At 41.3% G+C, this 22,346-nt stretch overlaps 1 protein-coding gene and 1 pseudogene across 4 annotated transcripts in view; one reads left to right on the top strand and one right to left on the bottom strand.

Moving 5' to 3' along the window:
* Nucleotides 1-22,346, bottom strand: part of ATP8A2 (ATPase phospholipid transporting 8A2) — a 752,313-nt gene that overhangs the window by 624,268 nt on the left and 105,699 nt on the right. For 3 of the 4 annotated variants that reach the window (XM_053563905.1, XM_053563906.1, XM_053563907.1), the window contains exon 2: nucleotides 8,965-9,109. In XM_053563905.1, the coding sequence (XP_053419880.1) occupies nucleotides 8,965-9,109 (145 nt within the window). Of the gene's footprint in view, nucleotides 1-8,964; nucleotides 9,110-9,387; nucleotides 9,886-22,346 lie in introns of those variants that run through there. The other variant, XM_053563908.1, reaches the window with a different exon arrangement.
* The window catches only part of LOC128566967 (zinc finger CCHC-type and RNA-binding motif-containing protein 1-like), a 33,526-nt pseudogene continuing 20,776 nt past the window's right edge, over nucleotides 9,597-22,346 (top strand).

The raw sequence follows: 22,346 nt of genomic DNA, 5'->3' as shown, positions 1-22,346 counted from the left end.
GATGAAAACCACCTGATCATGGTGTATAATATGTTTTTGATATGTTGTTGGATTCTGTTTGCTAGGATGTTATTGAATATTTTTGCATCAATATTCATTAGAGATACTGGTCTATAATTTTCCTTTCTTGTTGGGTCTTTTCCTGGTTGGGTATCGGCATGATATTTGCTTCATAGAATGAATTGGGAAGTATTCCTTCGTTTTCTATGTTTTGGAAAAGATTAAGTAATATAGGTACTAGTTCCTCTTTAAAGGTTTGGTAGAATTCTGATGTGAAGCCATCTGGTCCCGGGCTTTTCTTTTTGGGGATATTTCTTATAGTTGATGCTATTTCAGAGCTTGTTATAGGCTTGTTCAACATTTCCACTTCTTTCTGGCTAAGTCTAGGAGGGTGGCATGTTTCCAAGTATTGATCTATTTCCTTCAGATTTCCATACTTCTGAGAGTAGAGTTTTATGTAGTATTCATTAAGGATTTGCTGAATTTCTGAGGAGTCCATTGTTATTTGGCCTTTATCATTTCTGATTGATGAAATTAGGGATTTTACTCTTCTACTTCTGCTTAGGTTAGCCAAAGGTTTATCTATTTTATTGACCTTTTCAAAAAACTAGCTCTTTGGTTGATCTGTTGTAGGATTCTTTTGTTTTCAATTTTATTTAGTTCTGTTCTAATTTTAGTTATTTCTTTACTTCTGCTGGGTTTAGGATTGGAAAGTTCTTCCTTGTCCAGTTGCTTGAGATGTCCCATTAAGTTATTGACTTCCTCTCTTTCCATTCTCTTGAGGAAGGCATGCAAAGCTATTAATTTTCCTCTTAGGAATGCCTTTGCTGTATCCCAGAGGTTCTGATAGTTCATTTCTTCATTGTTGTTTTGTTCCAAAAATTTGGTAATTTCATTCTTAATCTCATTTATGACCCAGCTTTCATTCAGCATGAAGTTATTTAGTTTCCATGTTTTTGTATGCGTGAGGAGATTCCTGTTGTTACTGAGTTCAACTTTAATTCTGTGGTGGTCCAAGAAAATACAAGGAATGATTTCTATTCTTCTAAATTTGCTGAGGTTAGACTTGTGACCTAAGATGTGATCAATTTTGGAGGATGATCCATGGGCTGATGAAAAGAATGTGTATTCAGTTTTGTTAGGATGAAATGTTGTATAGATGTCTATTAGATCCAAATGTTGAAAGGTTAAGTTTATTTCTAAAATTTCTTTGCTGAGCTTCTTTTTGGAGGATCTATCCAACTCTGCCAGAGGAGTGTTAAAGTCTCTAATAATTATGGTGCTGGGGGAAATCAAGTTGCTCGTGTCAGTTAGAGTTTCTCTTATAAATTGAGGCACATTCTGGTTGGGTGTATAAATAATTGTATAAATGTATTGATAATTGAAATCTCATCATGTTGAGTGTTGCCCTTAACAAATAAGAAGTGACCACCATTGTCTTTTCTTACTTTGATTGGTTTAAAGCCTATTGTACCTGCGAATAAATTGCAACACCTGCTTTTTTCTGATTTCCATTTTCCCTGAGTCTATATTTATCTTTCAAGGTAAGGCGAGATTCTTTAATGCTGCAGATGTCTGGCCTGAGTTTTTGTAGGCCAGTCAGCCACCTTGTGTGTCTTTAGAGGGCAATTTAAGCCATTCACATTAATTGAGAGTAATGATAAACCCAACAGAGTTTTGGGTATCTAGGTTTTCGAAAGTCCAGTGGACATTTTTAATCCTTTTGCCACTGTGGAAGTGAGAATTTGATCAAAAATTTCTGGGTGGATTTACTTTTGTGGTGGAGGATTATGCTGATCTTTATGGAGGCTAGTTCTGAGAATATCATGGAGAGCTGGTTTAGTTGTGGCAAATTTCTTCAACATGTGAATGTCGTTAAAGTATTTAATTTCTCCATCATAAATGAAACTCAGTTTAGCTGGGTACAGGATCCTGGGTTGATGTACCACCCTCTTCTAGCTTGAAAGGTTTCAACAGAAAGATCTGCTGTCATTCTAATGTTCTTCCCTTTGTATGTAATGGTTTTCTTACTTTTACAGCTTTCAGAATTTTCTCCTTCATATTAACTTTAGCGAAATTAATTATAATGTGTCTATGAGAATTTTTATTTGGGTTGAGTCATGCCAGTGTTCTAAAACTGTCTGCTATCTGAATTTCAGAATCTCTTGGCATGTCTGGAAAATTCTCTTTAATTATTTTATGAAGCAAAGCATCTGTATCCTTTGCAGCAAGCTCATCACTTTCAGGTATTCCTATAAGGTAAATATTAGACCTCTTCAAATTATCACAGAGCTCTCTGAGAGAATGATCCACTTTTATTCTCTACTTTTTTTCCTTTCTGAGTGTTTGGGAGCATTTAAAAGCTTTGTCTTCAATATCAGAGATCTTTTCTTCTGCCTGCTCCATTCTGTTACTACAGGATTCTACTGTATTTTTTAGATCTTTGAGGGCTGCAAATTCTTGCTTTAATGTGTCAAAATGTTTAGTCATTTTGTCTTTAAATTCCTTGAATTCTTGAGACAGCTTTTGAATTTCTGCTTTAAATTCTAATATCATCATTTCCTCCATTTTGTTGATCCTATTTGCTATCCAAATTCTGAACTCGATTTCTGACATCTCAACCATTTGTTTGTGAATAGGATCTTGTGGTGTATCTGCTTTCTCGTTTCTTGGGGAGGTTGATCTACTCTGATTGTTCATGTTGCCAGAGTTTCTCTGCTGATTCCGCCTCATGATTGTTTTTCACTGTTTGCTAGGTGGTCTGGTAAGGTGAGATTGGATTGGGGTTTCCTAGAGTTGTGGTTAACCAGCCCTTTGTTAAGGATCTGGGACTGGTGACTGCAGCTTTTTCCCCTTTAGCTTTGCAAAGGACCTGTACAGTATTATAGTCTGAGGCTGGGGAAACCTGCTTGGTGTGGTGGGGTTAGGTGGCTTAGTCTTGTATTCAACTGGTTCTTGTCCAATCCTGGTGGATCAGTGACTCTAGTGCTGTCTTAGCATGTAAGGATCCACAGAAAGATAAAGAGTTCTAACTTGTACTTGTCCTTCATTGATACTATCTGGTAAAGTGACTTCTTCCATTTGGAAATTCTCTGCCACTGGATTACCATTTTTTCCCCCAGTAAGTCTAAAAAACAAAGCACCAATCTTGCTTCTTCTCCAGCATTCCTTATTCTAGCATCCTAATTAATAACACCAGCGTCATGGGTAGCTCCAGAAGGAAGCTGTTTGTTCATTTTTTACAAGGTTTTCATTTCTAGTCCTTATCTTAAACATTGTTATTGTTATTAAATTTTAAGCCTCTTTAATTTTGTGAAGGCAAAAAATGGAAATCTAATAAACACATGTATATGTAAAAATAAATAAATAAATATATATATAATTTTAAAAAAACTAAGAGAATGACACTGACACCCTGCTAATCCAACCAGAGACTTTATTCATGATTTCCTGACTTTCACTGTAGTATACTTTTTGTGTTCTGTAATCTTATTCAGGGATGCAACACAGCATTGAGTTGTCACGGCTCCTTAGTTTCTTACAATTCTGATTAAATTTTAATGTCTGTCTCACCAATCTTGGTGCTTAATTCTTCTTATCGAAGAATCAGAAATATTCCCCAGGTTCACAACAGAAAACAAGAGTTAACAGAATTTGAGAAGAAGAGGGAGGGGAAATAAATTTTGGCCAAAATTCTCAAACCAAATGTCTTTGCTTATTTTTAAAAATAAGGAATGGTACAGATGTTTCTTTGTTCAAATTCACCTATACAAGGGTCAACTTGACAAGGAAATCATCCTGAAAGTCTGTCCTTAGACATTTGCTCTTTCCTTAGAAGTGCCAAATACAAAACTGGCCCAATGCTGAGATTCTTTTTTGTTTCTAAAAATACACTTCACAAAAGTTTGCATGTCCAATGGTTACCCGAAATACATGGTGCCAAAGCTCTCTCAATTTCAATACTTTCATCTGCGGGATTCCTTAAAAGCCTTGCCTAGGGTTACAAACCTGCTAACAATCCTAATTACAAGACTCTCAAATGGTTGCTGGTATGTATAAAATAAGGATTCATGATGTGTCCAGACATTCATTTTCAGAAAACACAGTGGCTGGTTTGGAGATTAACCAAGTCTGTCTGCCTCTTAGTGAAAAGCAGGGAGCACACAAGTAGAATCTGAAGGCTGTTTTAAGGTGAGTAATAGCTACAGTGCTTTTAACATCAGGAGTTGCTCTTGACAGGGAATGCTTTTACCTTTGCCAAACTTGACAAGAACAGTGGTCTCAAAATCTGAGATACATAAACCTTGGTTTTTAAGACAATGATCTCTACATAATCAAAAGAAAGGTAATTCTAACTAGAATCTTGGTATAGTTTCTTTGTTAAATTGTAAGCGGCTTATACATTATGACCGGAGCCTACCTAAATTTGGTAGCTTTGAAACATTTAGACAATTGGTCATCTAGCAATACTCAGTGACTAGGGCTCAGGTACCATATATGTGGGTCATTATAAATGTTGTAAGATACACAAAAATCAAGAAACATCAAATTTGAGTGGATAGAAACAAATGAAGCCCTCTCGACAACACCGATAAGCCCAGCAAGTTGAAACTTGCACAGGTGAATCAGGGCATTGCCGACGGTGTTTATTAGAGGTGAAATAATGGTCCATAACACAGTCTGTCTCTAAACTTTCATAGAGACCTACATATATCACCACCTCCACTATGCACAAACAAATGCGTTGAAGATTATTTTTTTCTCTCCATTCCTTAAGACAAAAATATCCCCTCAGACATTAGGATCCCGGAATACTATAAAACACAGATCCTGTACAGACCTAGCACACAGCACTCAATTCACTTTTCTGTAAAGCTAATATTCTATTTCAACTTACCTTGAAGAAGCCAACAAAATATTTATGTGAAGTAATTTTCCTTTAAGACAAATTTACCTGAAGATATGCAATAACTTGACAAAGCTTATCACTTTAATGAAGACTTCACTAGCTAAAACACCCACCTGAAATGAATGAGTCATTCAGAACTGAATATCTGTAAACATTCCTAACTTGCTTTTCCGAAGCCCTCCTTTCAAACACTCAAGGGAACTACTTTATAGCTTTGAAATTCACTATCTTGAATGGCATGCTGATAATCACATAGAAAGGTTACATATGCCTAATAGTGATGACATCAATATTCCTCATTCTTTTGATCAGCAAATTACTTCAGAATATCTTCTGGGGAAAAACATTTTGACTTTTAAATATTTTTATAAATTTAGATAAACAATTAAAGAGTCACCACCAGATTCCTCCAAATAGCAAGCTTTTTGTAAGCACTTAATGTTTAACTTAAAACACTTTATAAGGGTATGAGGCCATTCAATGAAATGTTCAGTACAGGGAAATCTATAGAGATATAATGTAGATTAGTGGTTGTTTAGTGATGGGAGGAGGGAAAGGTGGGAAATGATAGCTAAAGAGTCTTGTTTTAGAATATAAAAATATTCTAAAATTGACCATAGCGATGGTTGCACAACTCTGTGAATATACTAAAAACCACTGAATCATATACATAGCATATACGGTCTGTCCCATAAGTTCAAGGAATTGCTCAAAATTTGGAATTTTCATGTCCTACATTCCCCTGGGGATGCCAAGGCCACAGCAGGCTCTGAGAAGAACTTCTTACCTCTGCTCTCCAAGTCTTTCCCTAGACCCAGCCTCTTTCGTGAATCATGTCAGTTCCCAATGTTAGCCCTGGACCATGCAATCCCTGTCCTGAATTGCACTACATCGCCCCTGACCAACCTCCCCTGATGCCCAGCAACAACCTCTCTTTCTCAGCACCAAAATCCCATCCCTGTCCTTAAGTCAAAATATCTATTATCTACAAACGGCAAGAACAGAGCAATTGCCATGATCACGACCATAAGGTTCCATGACAGAAAGAGCCTGCAGTGGGGAAAAGTAAGTGAGAGAACTCTGGTTCAGAGAGGACAGGCCTCCCAAGGGGTACAGCGTCCAAAAAAATCAGACATCCCTGATTCATCAGACTATCCTGAGTTTCATCTGTCTCACATGGTGTCTTCTTTTCAAACAGCTCAATTTAGAAGCAGAGATAAATTCTCCTCGCCCTGTTTCAAAGAAAAAACATTAACCTTTTCTTCGGAAAAACATATTTGTAAAAAATGCCTCATCCTCTTATGAAAATATTCCTTTGAATATTTTTGTCAACCTTTAACAAACATCCATGGCCAAGATAGAAAGTCTTATTTTTTAAAAAATCAATACTTTTATAAGACTTGACATTTCAGCAACGTTAAAGTACTAAAATAACATGGTTCAATATTAAGGTAAGATCCTTAAACTATAATGCTAATAAGCTTTGTAATCAACTTTGTAATGAACTACAAGTCACTGATAACCATTAGTAATTCCTATTTAAACACAAGAAGAATCAAATACTCAAAGACCATTTTATAGAACACCAAGGACCACATTTTAATTTCTTAGACTCTATGAAGCCATGAACCCAGAAGCGGTTTCAGTTTTAATATTTATATATTTCAACTCATTTAATTATATACTTATGCAAGGCTTTAAGGAGAGAGAACAGTTGAGATCTGCCTAATTTATTCCTAATCCATCCACTACATTCCCAAACTACTTACTCCACATCTCCTACAAAAGAAAGACAAATGAAACTGTACAACAGGTAGTCCCTTGGAACCCTTCTGACTAATAATAAAATCAGTCTCAAAAGTCAGTTTTCAGTCTTGATTACAGAACAGGTAGTAAGGCTCCATTACCAAAAGTTCGTAAAAATCTTCACCTTCAATGGAAACTAGAGAATTCAGGGGAAAAAGAGAGACCTCTACTTATTCTTCCAGCTTTAAAGCATACACAAATAGATTTTAAAAAGAAAGAAGTTAATAATAACTAGGTAAAAAAGCTTGAAAACATATTAAAGTTTAAAAAGTCTTTAATTCCCATGTCCTTATACAATGTATCTTTTTTAAATATCTTTTTTTAAATAATTTAACAGAAACATACAAAAAAGTATGAAGAAATGGAACTATAAAAGCAGTTCATCATTCCAAATGGTTTTAAGCATATTCCCAAAACTGTGCAATCATTACCCCAAACACATTAACAGTCACTTTCCATTTCCTCCAACACTTTCTCCCTTCCCCATCTCTGGGAACTACTAATCTACCTTACTTCTCTATAGATTTGCCTCTTCTGGATACTTCACATAAATGGAATCATATGAGACCTTTTGTAAATGGTTCTTCCACTCCTCACAGTGTTTTCAAGGTTCATCTAGGTTGTAGCATGTATCAGTATTTCATTCTTTTTTATGGCCAAATTATATTCCATTGTGTGGAAATAGCACATTTTATTTACTCATTCATCAGTTAGTGAGCATGTGGATTATTTCTACTTTGTGGCTATTGTGAATAAGCTGCTATGAACATTTGTGTATAAGTTTTTGAATGGACATGTTTTCGGTTTTCTTCATTATATAGTATGTATACCTAGGAGTGGAGTTGTTGGGTTTATGGTAACTTACATTTTTTTGAAGAACTACCAGTTTCCCAAAGCAGCTACATCATTTTCATCCCCATCAATGGATGAGGATTCTCATTTCTCCACATCCTTGCCAGCACTTGTTATCTGGTCTTTTTTATTAGACCCACCCTACTTTGTGGCGTGGTAAGTCATCGTGGCTCACACTCTCTACTTTAACTGGAACAGGGACTCAGCTGGTCTTCTAAGCTACATTTTTACATATTAAATAAAACTCAAAATAAAGCCTGCATAATCTAACATTCCCTTAATACATGAAGGTATCACCTCCATATAACACACCATTGTTCTACTCCAGACCTACAATAATTTCCAACAACCAGACCTTTCTAAATAAAGTCAGACTAAACAACCTATACAAGTGTTAGCACAATAATGGAATACTTACACATATAACTACCACAAAGTTTGGGCTAGAACTTTAGGAAAAGAACACTGGGTTTTTGTCAATAATCAATCGGTGCACTTCACTACACCCAAGTATGGTGTCCTGAGCAGCTCACAGAACTACATCATCTGAAGCCACTCCCAGATACAAAGTTGTCTAAGCTCGAAAGTTAAATGAAAGTTGAAAATGTACTAACACACACGCTAAAGGACTAGCTTTTCACAGCAGAGAGAATTTGAGTTTCGTAGTCAGATGGGCCAGGTTCAATTTGCAACTCTGCCATTAGGAGCTATATGACCACAGGTATGTTACTTAGCATCTTTATATTTCAGTGTGCTGATCTGGAAGTAATAATGCCTGCTTTAAGAGGTTAGGAAGCTTGATTAAACTAGTATTGATAGGACATTTGACAAAGCTGCCAGTAGAAAGTAGACATTTAAATGCTAGCTTCTGCCCCTCTTTCTCGTAACTCTGGGAAAGTTTCCCAGCAAATAAAGACCTCTTAACAAATGTAGTGGACCATTTAGAACTGAATGTGACTCCTTGTGAATTGTGAGATTCTCTTATAAAGTATATACCCACAGTATCGTCTGTAAATGGCAAAAGAGAGCTGTCAACTTGCTTAAAAACAAGAATGTAGTTTTTGGAAGAGACCCCAAAGATGAAGAGACCTCATTTTTGTAGGTGACTTTAGAATAAAAACTTCCTCGGGACTCACAGACAGGGTGAGCACAGAATAAATGCAAAGGGGAGGAAGGTGAGGGCTGTATCCACATGACCCCATGGGAAGCGCGGGGTGAACCGCGGGGCCGGGATCAGGGCGAGCGGAGCGGAATTCGCTGGAGGAAGCAGGTGGGGCGGGAGCCGGCTAGGTGCGCGGCAAAGCGCACAGCAGAGAGAGGAGCCCCTTCCCAGCCGCGACTCCTCCTCCCCGAGACTAGTCCGCTGCCTCTGGCACGTCTCAGCCGCCTTCCCCTACCTGATGTGGTTGTCACGAAATTTGTTGAGATGCGGTTGGTTGAGGTAAATGGTGCGGGCGGATGCCTCCAGCTGGTCTCCAACAGACGTGGCCCGGGACATCTCATCCTCTGCCTTCTTATAGCCCGAAGAAGAACGAACGGGTCCTGCACATACACCGCGCGGGGCAGAAAACAAAACACAAAGAAGTCAGGCACCAGGCAGGAGGCGGAGAGCACGGGCTGCAGGCGGGCGGGGACCAGTCGGCAAAGGATGCTCTGGGCTAGGCGGGCGCCGCCTATGTACCTTGGCTCCCCCTGGAGACGCCGCGGCCTCTGAGGCCTCAGCAGCGTGGGGGAGAGGGGGACAGGGGGCGGCTCCGCCCCGCCCCTACCCCGCCCCGCCCCTACCCTGCCCCCACGGGGTCCCGGCTCCGCCCACCTACCCGGCCCCGCATGCCCAGGAGCCTGCTGAGTAGGCTCTCCAGTCCCGGGAGAACTGATCGCTGCTCCCGCGCATCCTCTCCGAGGGGCCTAGGCTGCGTGCCGGGCTGCTGGAGAGACCCCGGGAACGCGGGAACGGCAGGGGACATGGGCCAGCGAGCCCCACAACCTGGCGGAGCGCCCCCTCTAGTTCTAGGGATTGAGCGCTGCTATGACGGCGCTTAGGAACAGAGACAACAGCAGCGGGCTTTGTCCTCTGCGCGCAGTACCCGCAGAAGGGGATGGCGAAAGCAGCATCTCTGGGCCTTGCCCATGGGCTGCCCTAGGCCCAGCGTGAAGGGCGTGCACCCGCCATGATCTTGAAGGGACCGGCTGGTATTCTCCCGAGATGTGCCTGGCAACCTGAGCGTAGTAGCTGCACCAACCCCAGCTTAGCGACCGACGCGCGCGTGAGCTTTCATTTCATTGCTTAAGTTACTGTTTCTGTGGTTACACCACAAGCCAGCCAATCTCCTCAAGATTTGATTCCAACCCCATAGGTACGCCTCTGGGCGTAAGCCATTCTGAGCCCCAACAGCCTTCACTTGAGGACATGTCAGCACGGAGATGGACATACCTATTTACAGTTTTTGGCCAGGGCTGGGTTTGAACCCACCACCTCCGGCATATGGGGCCGGCGCCACAGGTGCCACCCAGGACATACCTACTACTAAAACTGCCACACACGCACGGATCTCAGCCACACCTCCAACTCCAAGGCGGTTTCTCTCATTAGAAAGGGCCACCGGGCTTGAGAACTGACCTTCTTAAGAGGCGTGTGAGGTTAAGGATCACAGCAAAATAAATACCCTACAGATGAAGCCTTGTTTTCCTTAAATATACGTTCGCTCTAATAAATACCTGCGTGCTGTCCACCTATCAAAGAAATAGACCATTGCATATCATTTTAAAAACTGATACCTGAGTAAATCTCCACTTGCTAGCTACAAAGACTATTGATCATTGTTAGAGAGAAACATTTTGAAATAGAAAGTTTTGGCTAAATCATCCTTTTAAAGTGATTATAAGGATGACAATCCTACCATAAGGGACAAGCAAAATGTAAAACTGGCTATTGAGGGCTGACATACTATCCTGGATATTAAGTAAGCGTTAAGTATGAAGTAGGCTAAGGCCCCTCCCTTCACCCAAGTTGGGGGCACCCCAGTGTGCGCCAGCTCCAGTGCTCATGCAGCCCCCGACCCCAATTCCTAGTCACAGCCCAGGCACACTCCAGTTTTTCTCCTAGTTTTTAGCATGTGCCCTGGCTATTGCTTATTGCCAGCTTCTTCCCTCACCTCCTTCCACCTAGCCTCCCGTTTTCTAGGGTCGTGCTGTTAGACATTGCTCGGCCTTCTTGTTCTCAACAAGGGGCAACAGAGAGCAGAGAGCCAGTTTGTCAAGACTGTCTGGTTCTCAAGATGGGACTCCTGGATTCCCTCAGGGAAGGCCAGTTGTTAAAGCATTTGCTGATGTAAGACAGGGAATATTTATATAAAAGCACATCTTTCCTCTCTGTCCACTTACTCCTCTTTGTCTTCCTCCATAGCATTTATCATCATTACCTGGTATTATTTATGGGTGGGCTATCTTCCTGCACCCAAGAGCATAATAAGCTCCAGAGCAATAGGGACATGCTTTGTTCACTACAGTGATCTCAGCACCCAGAATAGTGCCTGGTACATTATGGGCACTCCTATTTGCTGGTGTGATCATTTTAACTCTAGTCTTATAAAGGGTCCCTTTGAATGCTCCAGGGAGAGATGCTGTGACATGCACAGAGCACCTCAACTACCCACATGAGTGTGGGTGGAAATAGTTGGTTGCCTGTGTTATGTTCAGTTGGTGGTTCTCGAGCCCCCTCCTTTCACATCAGTAGCATGAGCGAGCTCTCCCAAGTCACTAGTTCCTGGGTCTCACCCTTACACTTTCTGATTGTGGTCATATTGCTTTTAAATCTCTGTATCATCACTTGAAGGATGCTGATAGGAACTCAATAAAAGTTGGCTAGTAGTTTCAACTTAGTATTGAGTACATGGGATGTGTGTGGGTACATGACACATTTCCTGGGTGACGGGCACAACTACACTTGGACTTTACCTTACAAATGCAAATGATGTAATCTAATTGTTGTCCTCATATTAAACCAAAATAAAAATAAATAAATGAAAGTTGTCTAGCTTAAGGCACAAAGGTATAATCGTGGTTAATCACCAGAGTGCTATGTTTACAACCAAGTGACTAAGAGTGTGCTCTAAGGTCCAAGGAGGGGCAGAGGTCAGCAGTTTCTTTGTGTTCGGGTGGAAGGTGTGGGCCTTAGAGTGTGGGTGAGTGGACACACGGAAAACCGAGGACATTGTGGTTCAGGACAAGGAGAGCTTCAGCAAAATCCCAGGCAAACAAAATTGTATCCCAGGCAAACAAAATTAAAAAAAAAAAAAAAAAAAATCACCAATGAGGGTCCAAACTGGGAAAGAGTGAAAAAGAAGCTCATAAAAATGTAGCCCGGGGCCAGACTGTGGATGACTCAAAGGCCAAGTGAAAAAGCTCAAGCTTCATCCTGAAGGTCACAGGAAGCCGCAGAAGGTGTCTGTGCAGAGAGAAGAGCATCTGGAAGCCAAGGGAGAGAATTTGTACACAAGGAGATCAGGTAGGAAATTAGTTCTATAATCTAGAAACAAGATGATGAAATGGATTAAATGGAGGGGGAGGCATTCTGGGGGTGGGGAGGAAAGATTGAATGTGGGCAAGAAAAGGGAAGAAACATTAGATAACTGGGGGTGGAAGAAGACTGGGACTAAAAAGCATCACTGACAGAAATAAGAATAAAAACAATAGTTTTCTAAACAAAAATTTAAGTGCATAACAAATACTGGGATGAAAACATTACTGACACAATAGTGATGATGGATTATAATAATATTATATCTCCCATATCACCCTATCTTTCTAAACCACCACAGGGCCAGACCTGGGCATTTTTTTCCTAGGTGAAGAGTTATAGTCCCCTCCCCCAGCCCCATGCTCAAAAGACTGAGATAACTTTCTTGTACCTTATTAGCCTCATCTTACCCTAACCCTATATTGGAGAAAAACATTAATACTTTCAAAAAAAACAAATTTTTGAAAACATATTGCCTAAGGAAACACTACACTATGTAAAACAAAGCACATTTTGACTAAGGTTTCAAATTCAGACTCCTGGGACAAATTCTGAGTTAATGCATTTTGCAAATACTACCGTGCAAAATGACAGCATATGCTTACAACACCTCCATATAAACAGGCACAGAGTCAGCAGATAATGGGAGTTCAATAAATATCTATTAGTTGAAAAAGAAACCAAAGTGAAAGAAAAAAATGAAGAAAACAAAAGTAGGAGAACAGACGAGCACAAAGCTGACGCCCGAGGCCATGAGGGCAGGGACCTTTGTCTTGTTCATAGCTCTGCCCTGGACACTACAAACAGTGCCTAGTCCACAGCAGACAGTTGGCAAGTACATAAATAAAAGGTTAATGTAGTAGGTGCCTCTTGAAGGTGCCTCTTACCCAGCCACTGAACCAATGAGTTCTCCCCTGTCTAAAGGCCAAGTCCTTCTTCACTGGCCCAGCAGCGAGACCTGCACTTGATAACCTCATTCACTCACCAAAACTGTCTGAACCAGGAATGGCTTCTCAGTCCAAGTTGGACCACTAAGATTTTCTCTTCTGGGAACTTTGGTGTGGAAGCTAGCTGAGGCTATTTCTGCATGTGACTGATCTATCCATTGGCATGTCATCTCTGGATGGCCATTTTTCATCTACCAGGTGGATAAGGAGGCAGAGAAAGGATTTCTTTGAGGTAACAATGAAGCAGCTACATAGAGAGCAATAGAAATAGTCCCAACAACTAGTCCCTTCCTAAATCCCTCTGTATTGGAGTCTTTGGGTTCTTTAAACCACTCCCTGATCATTCTATAAATTATTCATAACCAGATATCCCAAGTAGGATAGTAAAGACACACACAGAGGACCTATTTTGTCCTATAAGATAGAAAAGCAGGTAAGGTTAAAGAGGAGGGACAAAGTCCTACTCACTTAGAGATTACTCCTCTGGATGCCCAAGATTTTAGATGCCTTAGAAGCCTGCACAGAAGCCTTAGATGCAATGGGATGTGGCCTTCTGATTTCAAGATTGTTCTTTTTTAAACATGAAAGGAGACAAGAAAAACTTTTTCTTTCTCTGTGGCACTCCTTTTAATGAAAGGATTTATTATATAAAATTTGGATTCAGTCAAAAGGCTGCTCTAAAGGACCAGGAAGACCTGTTTCCTTAAGAACACAGTCTCCTTCAATCTAGACTGTCCTGCTGATCCCCATTCCACACTCCCATTATTCACATCACTGTGGTGATAATATTTTCATTCTAATGAATGACCCAGGGTCTGTCACATGCAATGTGTGTGTGTCAATAAGGATATGGAAGTCCCATGGAACTCAATTTTGTAAAAAAAAATCCTGACATGTTTTTGAAATTTGTTCCTTTCTAGTAAATGTTATAATACTAATACTTTATGTATATTTATCAGTTTATTATTATTTATTATAAAACATATGTAATATACATAAATAAATATTAACATAAACCAAATAGGTCCAAGCAGTTAAGAAGTTCAATAGGGATTTAAACACAAAAGGAAAGTTAATGTAAGGCAAATTATTATCACGTTTCATTGCCATAAGTAACATAGAAATAAAATTTGTCACTCCAAACTGCGGTATTTTCTCCCTAATATAATTTGAAACTCCAAAAGATGCCTGGGACCCACCTACTCCATTTCCCTGGGAAAGGATTTTCATTATCTCAAAGTAGAAATTCTTGGCAAAGAAATATCTTAGCCTTCCTAAGTCAGTAAGTCTGCAACTAGTCTGCTTTATACAGTGGAAATAAAAGTAAAGGAAGAATCACTGATGACTTTGATGCAGTTGTGTAATAATATGTCTGGTCTTTGTCTTGGGTTCCTAGGAGGGAGACTTTAAATTCTTGGAATGTCCCAGAAATATGAGCATCTTTGTTTATTCATGGCCCCTCCATCCACACCTGAGTTTATGCTAAGATGACTCATAGTGGGTCCTAGATGACTTTAGAATGGGGGCTGGCTATGCCAGAAAGACCAATCATGTGATTAGAGGCTGGGCTCTGAGCCACAAGTATCAGTCTGACCTCCAAACCTCTGGAGATTGAGGTCAATTGTGTATCCAATGAGCCAGTTAATATGAAACCCCAATAAAAACTCTGAACACCAAATCCCAGGTGCACTCCCCAGGTTGGTGATTCACATGCACATGCCAAGAAGTAAGACATCCTGAAGACACAGACGCTTAGTGTTCCGGACTCACCCAGACCTCACGGTAAGTCTCTATTTGGTCAGTCTTGACTTAAATCCTTTTAATACAACTGTAATCATAAATATAGTAGTTTCTTGAGTTCTCTGGAGCAGTAAGAAACTCTGAATTTGTAACCAGTTAGTCAGAAGTATAGGTGGCCCAGGGACCCTACAGCTTGCAGTTGACATTTGAAGTGAGGGCAGACTCATGGACGATGGTGCTCTTAACCCGTGAAGTTTGACCTAACTTCAGGTCATTGGGGTTAGAATTACATTGCAGACACTACTCTATGTACCCTAGAATGACAGAATCAAAAGGGAAACCTTATTACCAATTACAAAATAATATTATCTCAGAAGAATGATAGGATTAGAAGCCAGATCTGCAGAAACTTGAATCCAATTCTCCTTTAATAGAACAGGCTTCTTAGTGAGCTTAGGTAAGCAGCTACCATCTGAGCTTTTGATTTCTTCATCTGCAAAATAGAAATCGATTATATAAAGCAAGGGTTGGCAAATTTTTCTATAAAATGTCAGTTAGAAAATATTTTAGGCTCTGTTAGCCTCCTTTGGTCTCTTTCTCCTTCTCCTCCTCTACCTCTTCCTTTTACTCTTCACAAAAGTCTTTAAAAATGTAGATGCAATTCTTACTTTGCAGGCCCTGTATGGCTGAGCCCTTACATAAATGTGGTGGTTCGCAGTTAACAACCTGGTTCAACTCCCACCTCAAGGAAATAAAAGCTTAAATTTCTATTAGCTTAAATTTCCTAAGAAACTTAGGGGATCAAATGTTTATTACACAAGTTAAGAAGTTGGTTTGGTCTTTTTTCTAATTTTATGTACTTGAAAAGTATCTTAAGGTAATTTTCTGTTTGCCTACAAAAATATCTCTAGGAAAACAGAGCAGTCATCACAGAGCCTTCTACCAAGGGGCATACAGCATACACATATACACACATTCTCCTTCTCAAAAGCATTTCAGGCCAACTACAGCCTCTACCCCATATTCACAAAGATGTTTCATAATCCTTCAGAACATCCAAAGCATTTCAGCCACTGGGGAAGCACTTGTGCTGATTATTTCTCCTAATCAAACAGACACAATGAAAATGCTGTCCAAATGCAAAATATGATTCTTCTATCCTTGGCAGACACATTTCAGAGGCTTTTTCAAGACCCTAGTTTGCACAAACCACATCTCTCCAAATATAGCATCTGTGATCTTCTACCCAAGAACTCAAAAGAAATAAATACAAAGAATGGGACACTGATGGGTCAGGATTTATTATTACTGCAAATGCTTACTGGCTTCTTCTCTCTCTTTTTTCTTTTCCAGGAATAGAAAAGATGCAAAGGGAAATAAGAGACCACAGACTTTTCATGATTTAAAATATTGTTGGGTGCTGAATTCATTCAGTAATTGATCACCTCCTCAACAGAAAGTATTTGTTTGGAAGAGGGAAGAGAGAGGCACATAGTTGAGGCATAAGCTTACACTTTAGCAGCAAGAGAGATAGAGAAATTTGGGAATTCAAAGCATAAAGGTGACTGCCAGTCTCACAAAGGGCCACATAATCAGGCCGATTTCATTAGGGAAGCAAGGGAACTGGGTTTGTAAGAATGATTATGACGTGGCTGTGCAGAGCAAGAGGAGAGCGCCCCAGGTGAGATCCTGTGTGAGCAGGGACACAACACGTGCTGGTGACACTTTATTTACAGCCTGGGTGGCTCTAGAGGAGTGGACGAAAGTTGAGCCGTAGTAATTTGAAGCCTGTCTCCAGTAAATACGGATGCACTAACTGGGCTTCTGTTCCTTGAAACTCATTTTATACCTTAGATGTGATAAATTTATCATGTAAATTAAGTGAGGACAGATGCACTTTTAAGGAAATGTACTTCATTTCTAAAACCAAAAACAACAGAAAGCAGAGCTATGCTTCAAACGCTCAATTCAGAGGGTTTTTCTATATGGGCTGAATTGGGTGAACTTTAAAAATACAAGACTTGGGAATTACCAGCAGCAACCTCCTCTCCTGCTAGGATGGGTAGTCACCATTGCTTCTAGGTCAAAACTGGGCCCAGGTTAGGGACATCAACTTTCAAATCTCATTGCTGACTCAATATGCATGAGTGCAATCCTAGGAGAGGGGCAGTTTTCCTTGAAGTTGTGGTTTGCCTGTCCTAAGTATTCTGAAGGTGCATAGTGCTTGGCCAAGAGTACATGGATTCACTGACCCTATGGCCAGCCCACTGCCCTAGCATCCTCAGTGACTACCTTCCCCACTGCTCCTGAAGCCCCACTGTGGTAATCTTCTTTCTTTTCCTCAAGATATCAACTGTGGGCCAGGTGTGGTGGCTCACGCCTGTAATCCCAGCACCTTGGGAAGCCGTGGCAGGAGGATCGTTTGAGCAGGAGTTTGGGACCAGCCTAAATAACAACAAGACCTCATCTCTACTAAAAATTAAAAAATTAGCTGGGTGTTGTGGCATGTACCTGTAAATCCCAGCTACTCCGGAGGCTGAGGCAGTAGGATAGCTTACATCCAAGAGTTTGAGGTTGTTGTGTGCAAGGCTGAAGCCAGGGCACTCTAGCTCACTTCTAGTGAGACTCTGTCTCAAAAAAAAAAAAAAAAAAATCAACTTGGTTCCCTCTCCAGAGACCTGGAACCTGCCTCTCCTTCTAACTAGAATGCATTTTCTTGGTCCTTGCTAGCTCCTTGTTGTCACTCAGGCCGCAGCTTAAGTAAGCACGTCTTCCCCACAGAAGCACTCCCCACCACTGTCCTAGCTCCAGCATTCCCTCCACAGTTATCCCCACACCACAGTCCTTTACTGCACATACCCCCACCCCATGAAGTGCCATGCTTCCTTTTCTGTCTTCCAGTATCCAACATAAAATTCTACTTGTCTTAATCACTTCTGCACCCCCAGGTCATGGGACCCAGAAGGCACTCAGGAGATGGGTTCCACAAGTGGCTCAAGTGAACACAAAATTTTACATTCTCTGTCTTACGTGGGAGAGAAAAATGCAATTTCTTCAATTTAATCTGCAGATAATGTAACCTACCTCCTAAGGCCTCGCCAAAAGGGAGCTGGGATGTGGAAAATGGAAATGCCCAGTTTTATCTGGAGCTCAGTCCAACTGGACAAGTTCACCTCAGTGATCCTCAGTCTCTCCTGAATACAGGCACTTTAGCTCCCAGCTCACTTCACTCTCCTCTGGCCGCTCTCCTTAAACCGGGGCTAGGCCCATGGAGAATGGGGGGAAGGTGGGGAAGAGTCAGGCATCTTGGGCCTAACTGCCTTTTGCCTGCTCTGTCTACGGACGGCTGTCCCTGGTCCCCTGATGTGTTTGTGACTGCCCTGGTGTGGCTCTGTCAAAGGGCATTTGTGATCCCTAGATGGCTGTGCCTCTCCTGGGCTTCCTCTGCAGCCTCTTGTTTCTGCTGGGCCGAGTGGTGAGTGGTGACACTGGGGATGGGCAGTTCAGGAAATCAGAACCTCTTGCTGCCCCTCGTGTCATCCTCACTTATCCCACATAGCTCACCTCTCTGACTGGGAAACCTTTTCTCAGAGAGAAAAAAATCCAGAATGTATCTTATCACATAGTTTTCTTCTCTCCTTTCTACCACTTGAAGATCAAAATCAGAGGCAAACTTTTTGGTGTACTTCCCTGATGTCCTTGCCATTCTCCTTCTGGGTTCCAAAGCCTTAAAAAACCTTCTGAAGCCAGACATGGTGGAACAGGCCTGTAGTCCCAGCTACTCAGGAGGCTGAAGCAGGAGTTTCCAGTCAGCCAGGACACTATAGTGAGACCCTATCACAACAAAACAAAAAACGTCCTGAGGTATCTCTTCTTCAATGTGGAAAATGCTGAGAATGAAGATGTCCAACTTTACTGTAAATATTATAAAAGGGAGGGTTAATCTACAAAGTCTCCTCATAAACTAAAGGTCAGCTTGCCTAATCCTAGTTTTGGAAGGTAGGATGAAAACACCTTGATGTTTCTCTTGACATTCCTTCCAGGGGCGCCATGCAGACAGAAGCCAAATGTCACATAGAAGAGACATACGTGTTCATTTGCTTCAACTGTCGCCCCACTTTCACATGCAAATCAGCCCTCTGCATTTGCTCATCACCATCACTCACATGAACCCAGTGCTACACTCCCATCTGCAGTCTCAACCTAACCTTCAAGGCACTCGTGGTCCCATTCCAGCAAGTCGACCTGTTTAACTCCACAAAGTAGATTTTTTCCAGTAGGAGAGCTTTTCCTGACTTTTTTGTTGATTTGACATTTTGGGTATCACGTTTTCTTCTCAGACAGAGAAGTGAGAAAATTTCAAATATAAGAAAATCTTGTAAACAAAAGAGCATTGCCAGAGTGATGCAGAAGATGCGTCTGAATCCCCAGTGTCACCACTCACCACTCAGACCAGTGTTGCCAGGTCTATGGAAGTGTCATCAATAATTATGATAAAAAGCACAGCTATCTTTTGTTGAGTCCACCGCTATTCTAAGCATTTCATATGTATAAACCCATCTAATCTTCACAACAACCATGGAAGGAGCATGCTCATTTTCAAGACAATAAAAATGGAGCAAAGAGGAATTAAGCAGCCACTTCCGTATCTACAAGTCAAATTTTTTGTTTGTTACGATGAGAACCATCTGTGTGACTATTATAAACAATTTGGGGAGGGGTTTCAAGGAGTTTCCTAAAATAGATAATTAATTATCTAATGATGAGCTGAATCTTTTATCTTCAATAGGTTTGGGGTTTTTATTTTAAATAATTGGATACCTCCAGAATCTATGCATTAAAAATAATTCCAGTAGCCATTCTGGACTGATGGGCATCAGTGAAGACAGTATCAGGTGCTTAAGTTAGAAAAGCTATGTCCCAATTACTAGGGATTAAAGTATCCTGGAGTCAGGAACAGGTAGAAGAAATCACTAAGTCAAAAAGGTGGGCAAAAAGGTTAGGGCAGATAGGAAGTTATGTCTTTCACCAGAAATTCAAGACATTCTGTGTGCACATTATAGACAGAAATCAATATACCCTCTCCCTGCATTCAAACAGCTTGGAACCTGGTAGGGAAACAGACCAGTGCAGAAATAACTAACACAGCCCACAGTGTAATGTCTTCCTTTCAGCTGAACTTTCTTCCTCTCAGCCTTTACTCTGCCTGTCCACAACTCACCCTTTAAGACACAGCTTAGCTTTCTTCATCAGAACTATTAGATGCTATTCTGTATTAGGCAGACATCATTAATATCAATTTTTCCATGAATGTGTAATATAAATTACATGAAGTAATTGTAAAGAAAGATGTTTTTTGTGTTTGATGTGGTACCTGTTAGGGGCATGATTTTTCTGCATTAAAGTAAAAGAGGAACATTCTGAAATTTCATAATATATCATTTTATCAATTACCCCTTAAGTTAAAGTAATTGGACAGTTAAAATACTGAGATATCTTTGTAGTAGAAAGAAGTAGCAATCTTGAGGATTATTTGCTCTTGTAGAAGACTTGAATAGTATTTAGAGTGACAGAAATAAATACATCTTCACAGATATCAGAGAAAAGTAAACTCCAGTATGAAAGGTTTTTAATATGTTTCCAGTCAACATTTGCTAAATAACTACCATCACTCTTTTTTCTTTTCTTTTTTATTTTTTTTCCTGAGACAGAGTCTCACTCTGTCATCCTTGGTAGAGTGTTGTGGTGTCACAGCTCACAGCAATGTTAAAGTCTTGGGCTCAAGCGACTCTCTTGCCTCAGCCTCCTCACTAGCTGGGACTACAGGCACTCACCACAACATCTATGTTTTTTTAGAGATCGGGTCTTGCTCTTGCTCAAGCTGGTCTTGAAATCCTGAGCTTAAGCAATGTACCCTCCTCAGCCTCTCAAAGTGCTAAGTTTATAGGTGGTGAGCCGTGCACCCGGCCTAGCATCACTCTTTTAAAATAGAAAAAGCTGAGCACCCTCCTGGACCTCCAGAAGAGCTGCAGCAGGACCCACGATCAGCACCCTCCCGGACCTCCTGCGCCGGGACCAGTGATCGGCACCCTCCCACCTCCGGAAGAGCTGCACCAGGACCTGCGATCCACACCCTCTGGTCTCTGGAAGAGCTGAGCAGGGACCCGCAATCAGCACCCTCTCACCTCCGGAAGCTGCACCGGACCACGATCAGCACCCTCCCGGACAGGGTAAGAGCTGCCCAGAGACCTGCTACCAAGCCCGCTGGGCCTCCCCATGCCCTGACCAGGAACTGCAGGAGCTGCGCAACTCCCTCCTGTACCCTCCCTGCCCCCACACCGCTCACTGGTCTTGCCAGGGAATCTGTTAGCCGTGAGCCCCCTTGATCCCTCCCTGCCTCTGTGCGGAGCCCTTCTCCTGGCCAGAGACTGCTGGAGCCTTGGGCCCACTATGCCAAAGTCACTGGGTGCCACGCACTCCCAGAACCATGTGCACCACCCCCCGCCCTGTTGCTGGATTGGGGGTGTCACACTCTGGAGCTGCTCCCACAACCAGAACTCCCTGGCTGGGGCAGCCCCAGACGAACTACACAGGGTCACTCCCTACAAAGATTCAGCAACAATAAAGTGATCCTCCAGGGTCTAATCTCGGACAGACACCACCCCAACCCTGAGGACAGCCAGAGGCAACTGTGAAATATAAGGATGAGAGGAAATCAAAGGAAATACTCTGGCAATATGAATAATCAGAGTAGATCAACTCCCCCAAGGATCAATGGGGCAGACACAGCACAAGATCCCATGAACTGTTAAACAAATAGCTGAGATGTCAGAAATCGAATTCAGAATCTGGATAGCAAATAAGATGGAGTTAGAATTCCAAGCAGTAACCCAAAAGATGTCTCAAGAATTCAACAAATTCAAAGACCAAATGACCAAAGACTTTGACAAATTGAGACAAGAAGTTGCAGCCCTCAAAGATCTGAGAAACACACTAAAAATCCCTCAGTAATAGAATGGAGCAAGCAGAAGAAAGGATTTCTGACATTGAAGACAAAGCTTGCAAATGCACCCAAACTCTCACAGAGGAAGAGAAATGGAGGGCAAAAACAGATCACTCTTCCAGAGAGCTCTGGGATGATTAGAAGAAAACCAATATTCATCTTATAGGGCCCTGAAAGTGATGAAGTGGCTTCACAAGGCACAGAGTCTCTTCTCCATGAGATTATAAACGAAAACTTTCCAGACAAGCCAAGAGATTCTGAAATTCAGATAGCAGACAGTTTCAGAACTCCAGCACGACTCAACCCAAATAAGACATCTCCCAGACACATCATAATCAATTTCACTAAAGTTAATATGAAGGAGAAAATTCTGAAAGCAGCCAGATGAAAGAAAACCATCACCTACAAGGAGAAGAATATTAGAATAAATGCCTATCTCTCAGCTGAAACCTTTCAAGCTAGAAGAGGATGGTCATCGACTTTTAATCTCCTAAAACAAAATAAGTTTCAACCAAGGATCCTGTACCAAGCTAAACTGAGTTTCATTTATGATGGAGAAATTAAATACTT

The sequence above is a fragment of the Nycticebus coucang genome, chromosome 15 (genome assembly GCF_027406575.1).
Source record: "Nycticebus coucang isolate mNycCou1 chromosome 15, mNycCou1.pri, whole genome shotgun sequence".
Classification (NCBI taxonomy): domain Eukaryota; kingdom Metazoa; phylum Chordata; class Mammalia; order Primates; family Lorisidae; genus Nycticebus; species Nycticebus coucang.
The sequence above is the reverse complement of the archived record's forward strand: the minus strand, read 5'-3'. Positions and strand labels throughout refer to the sequence as shown.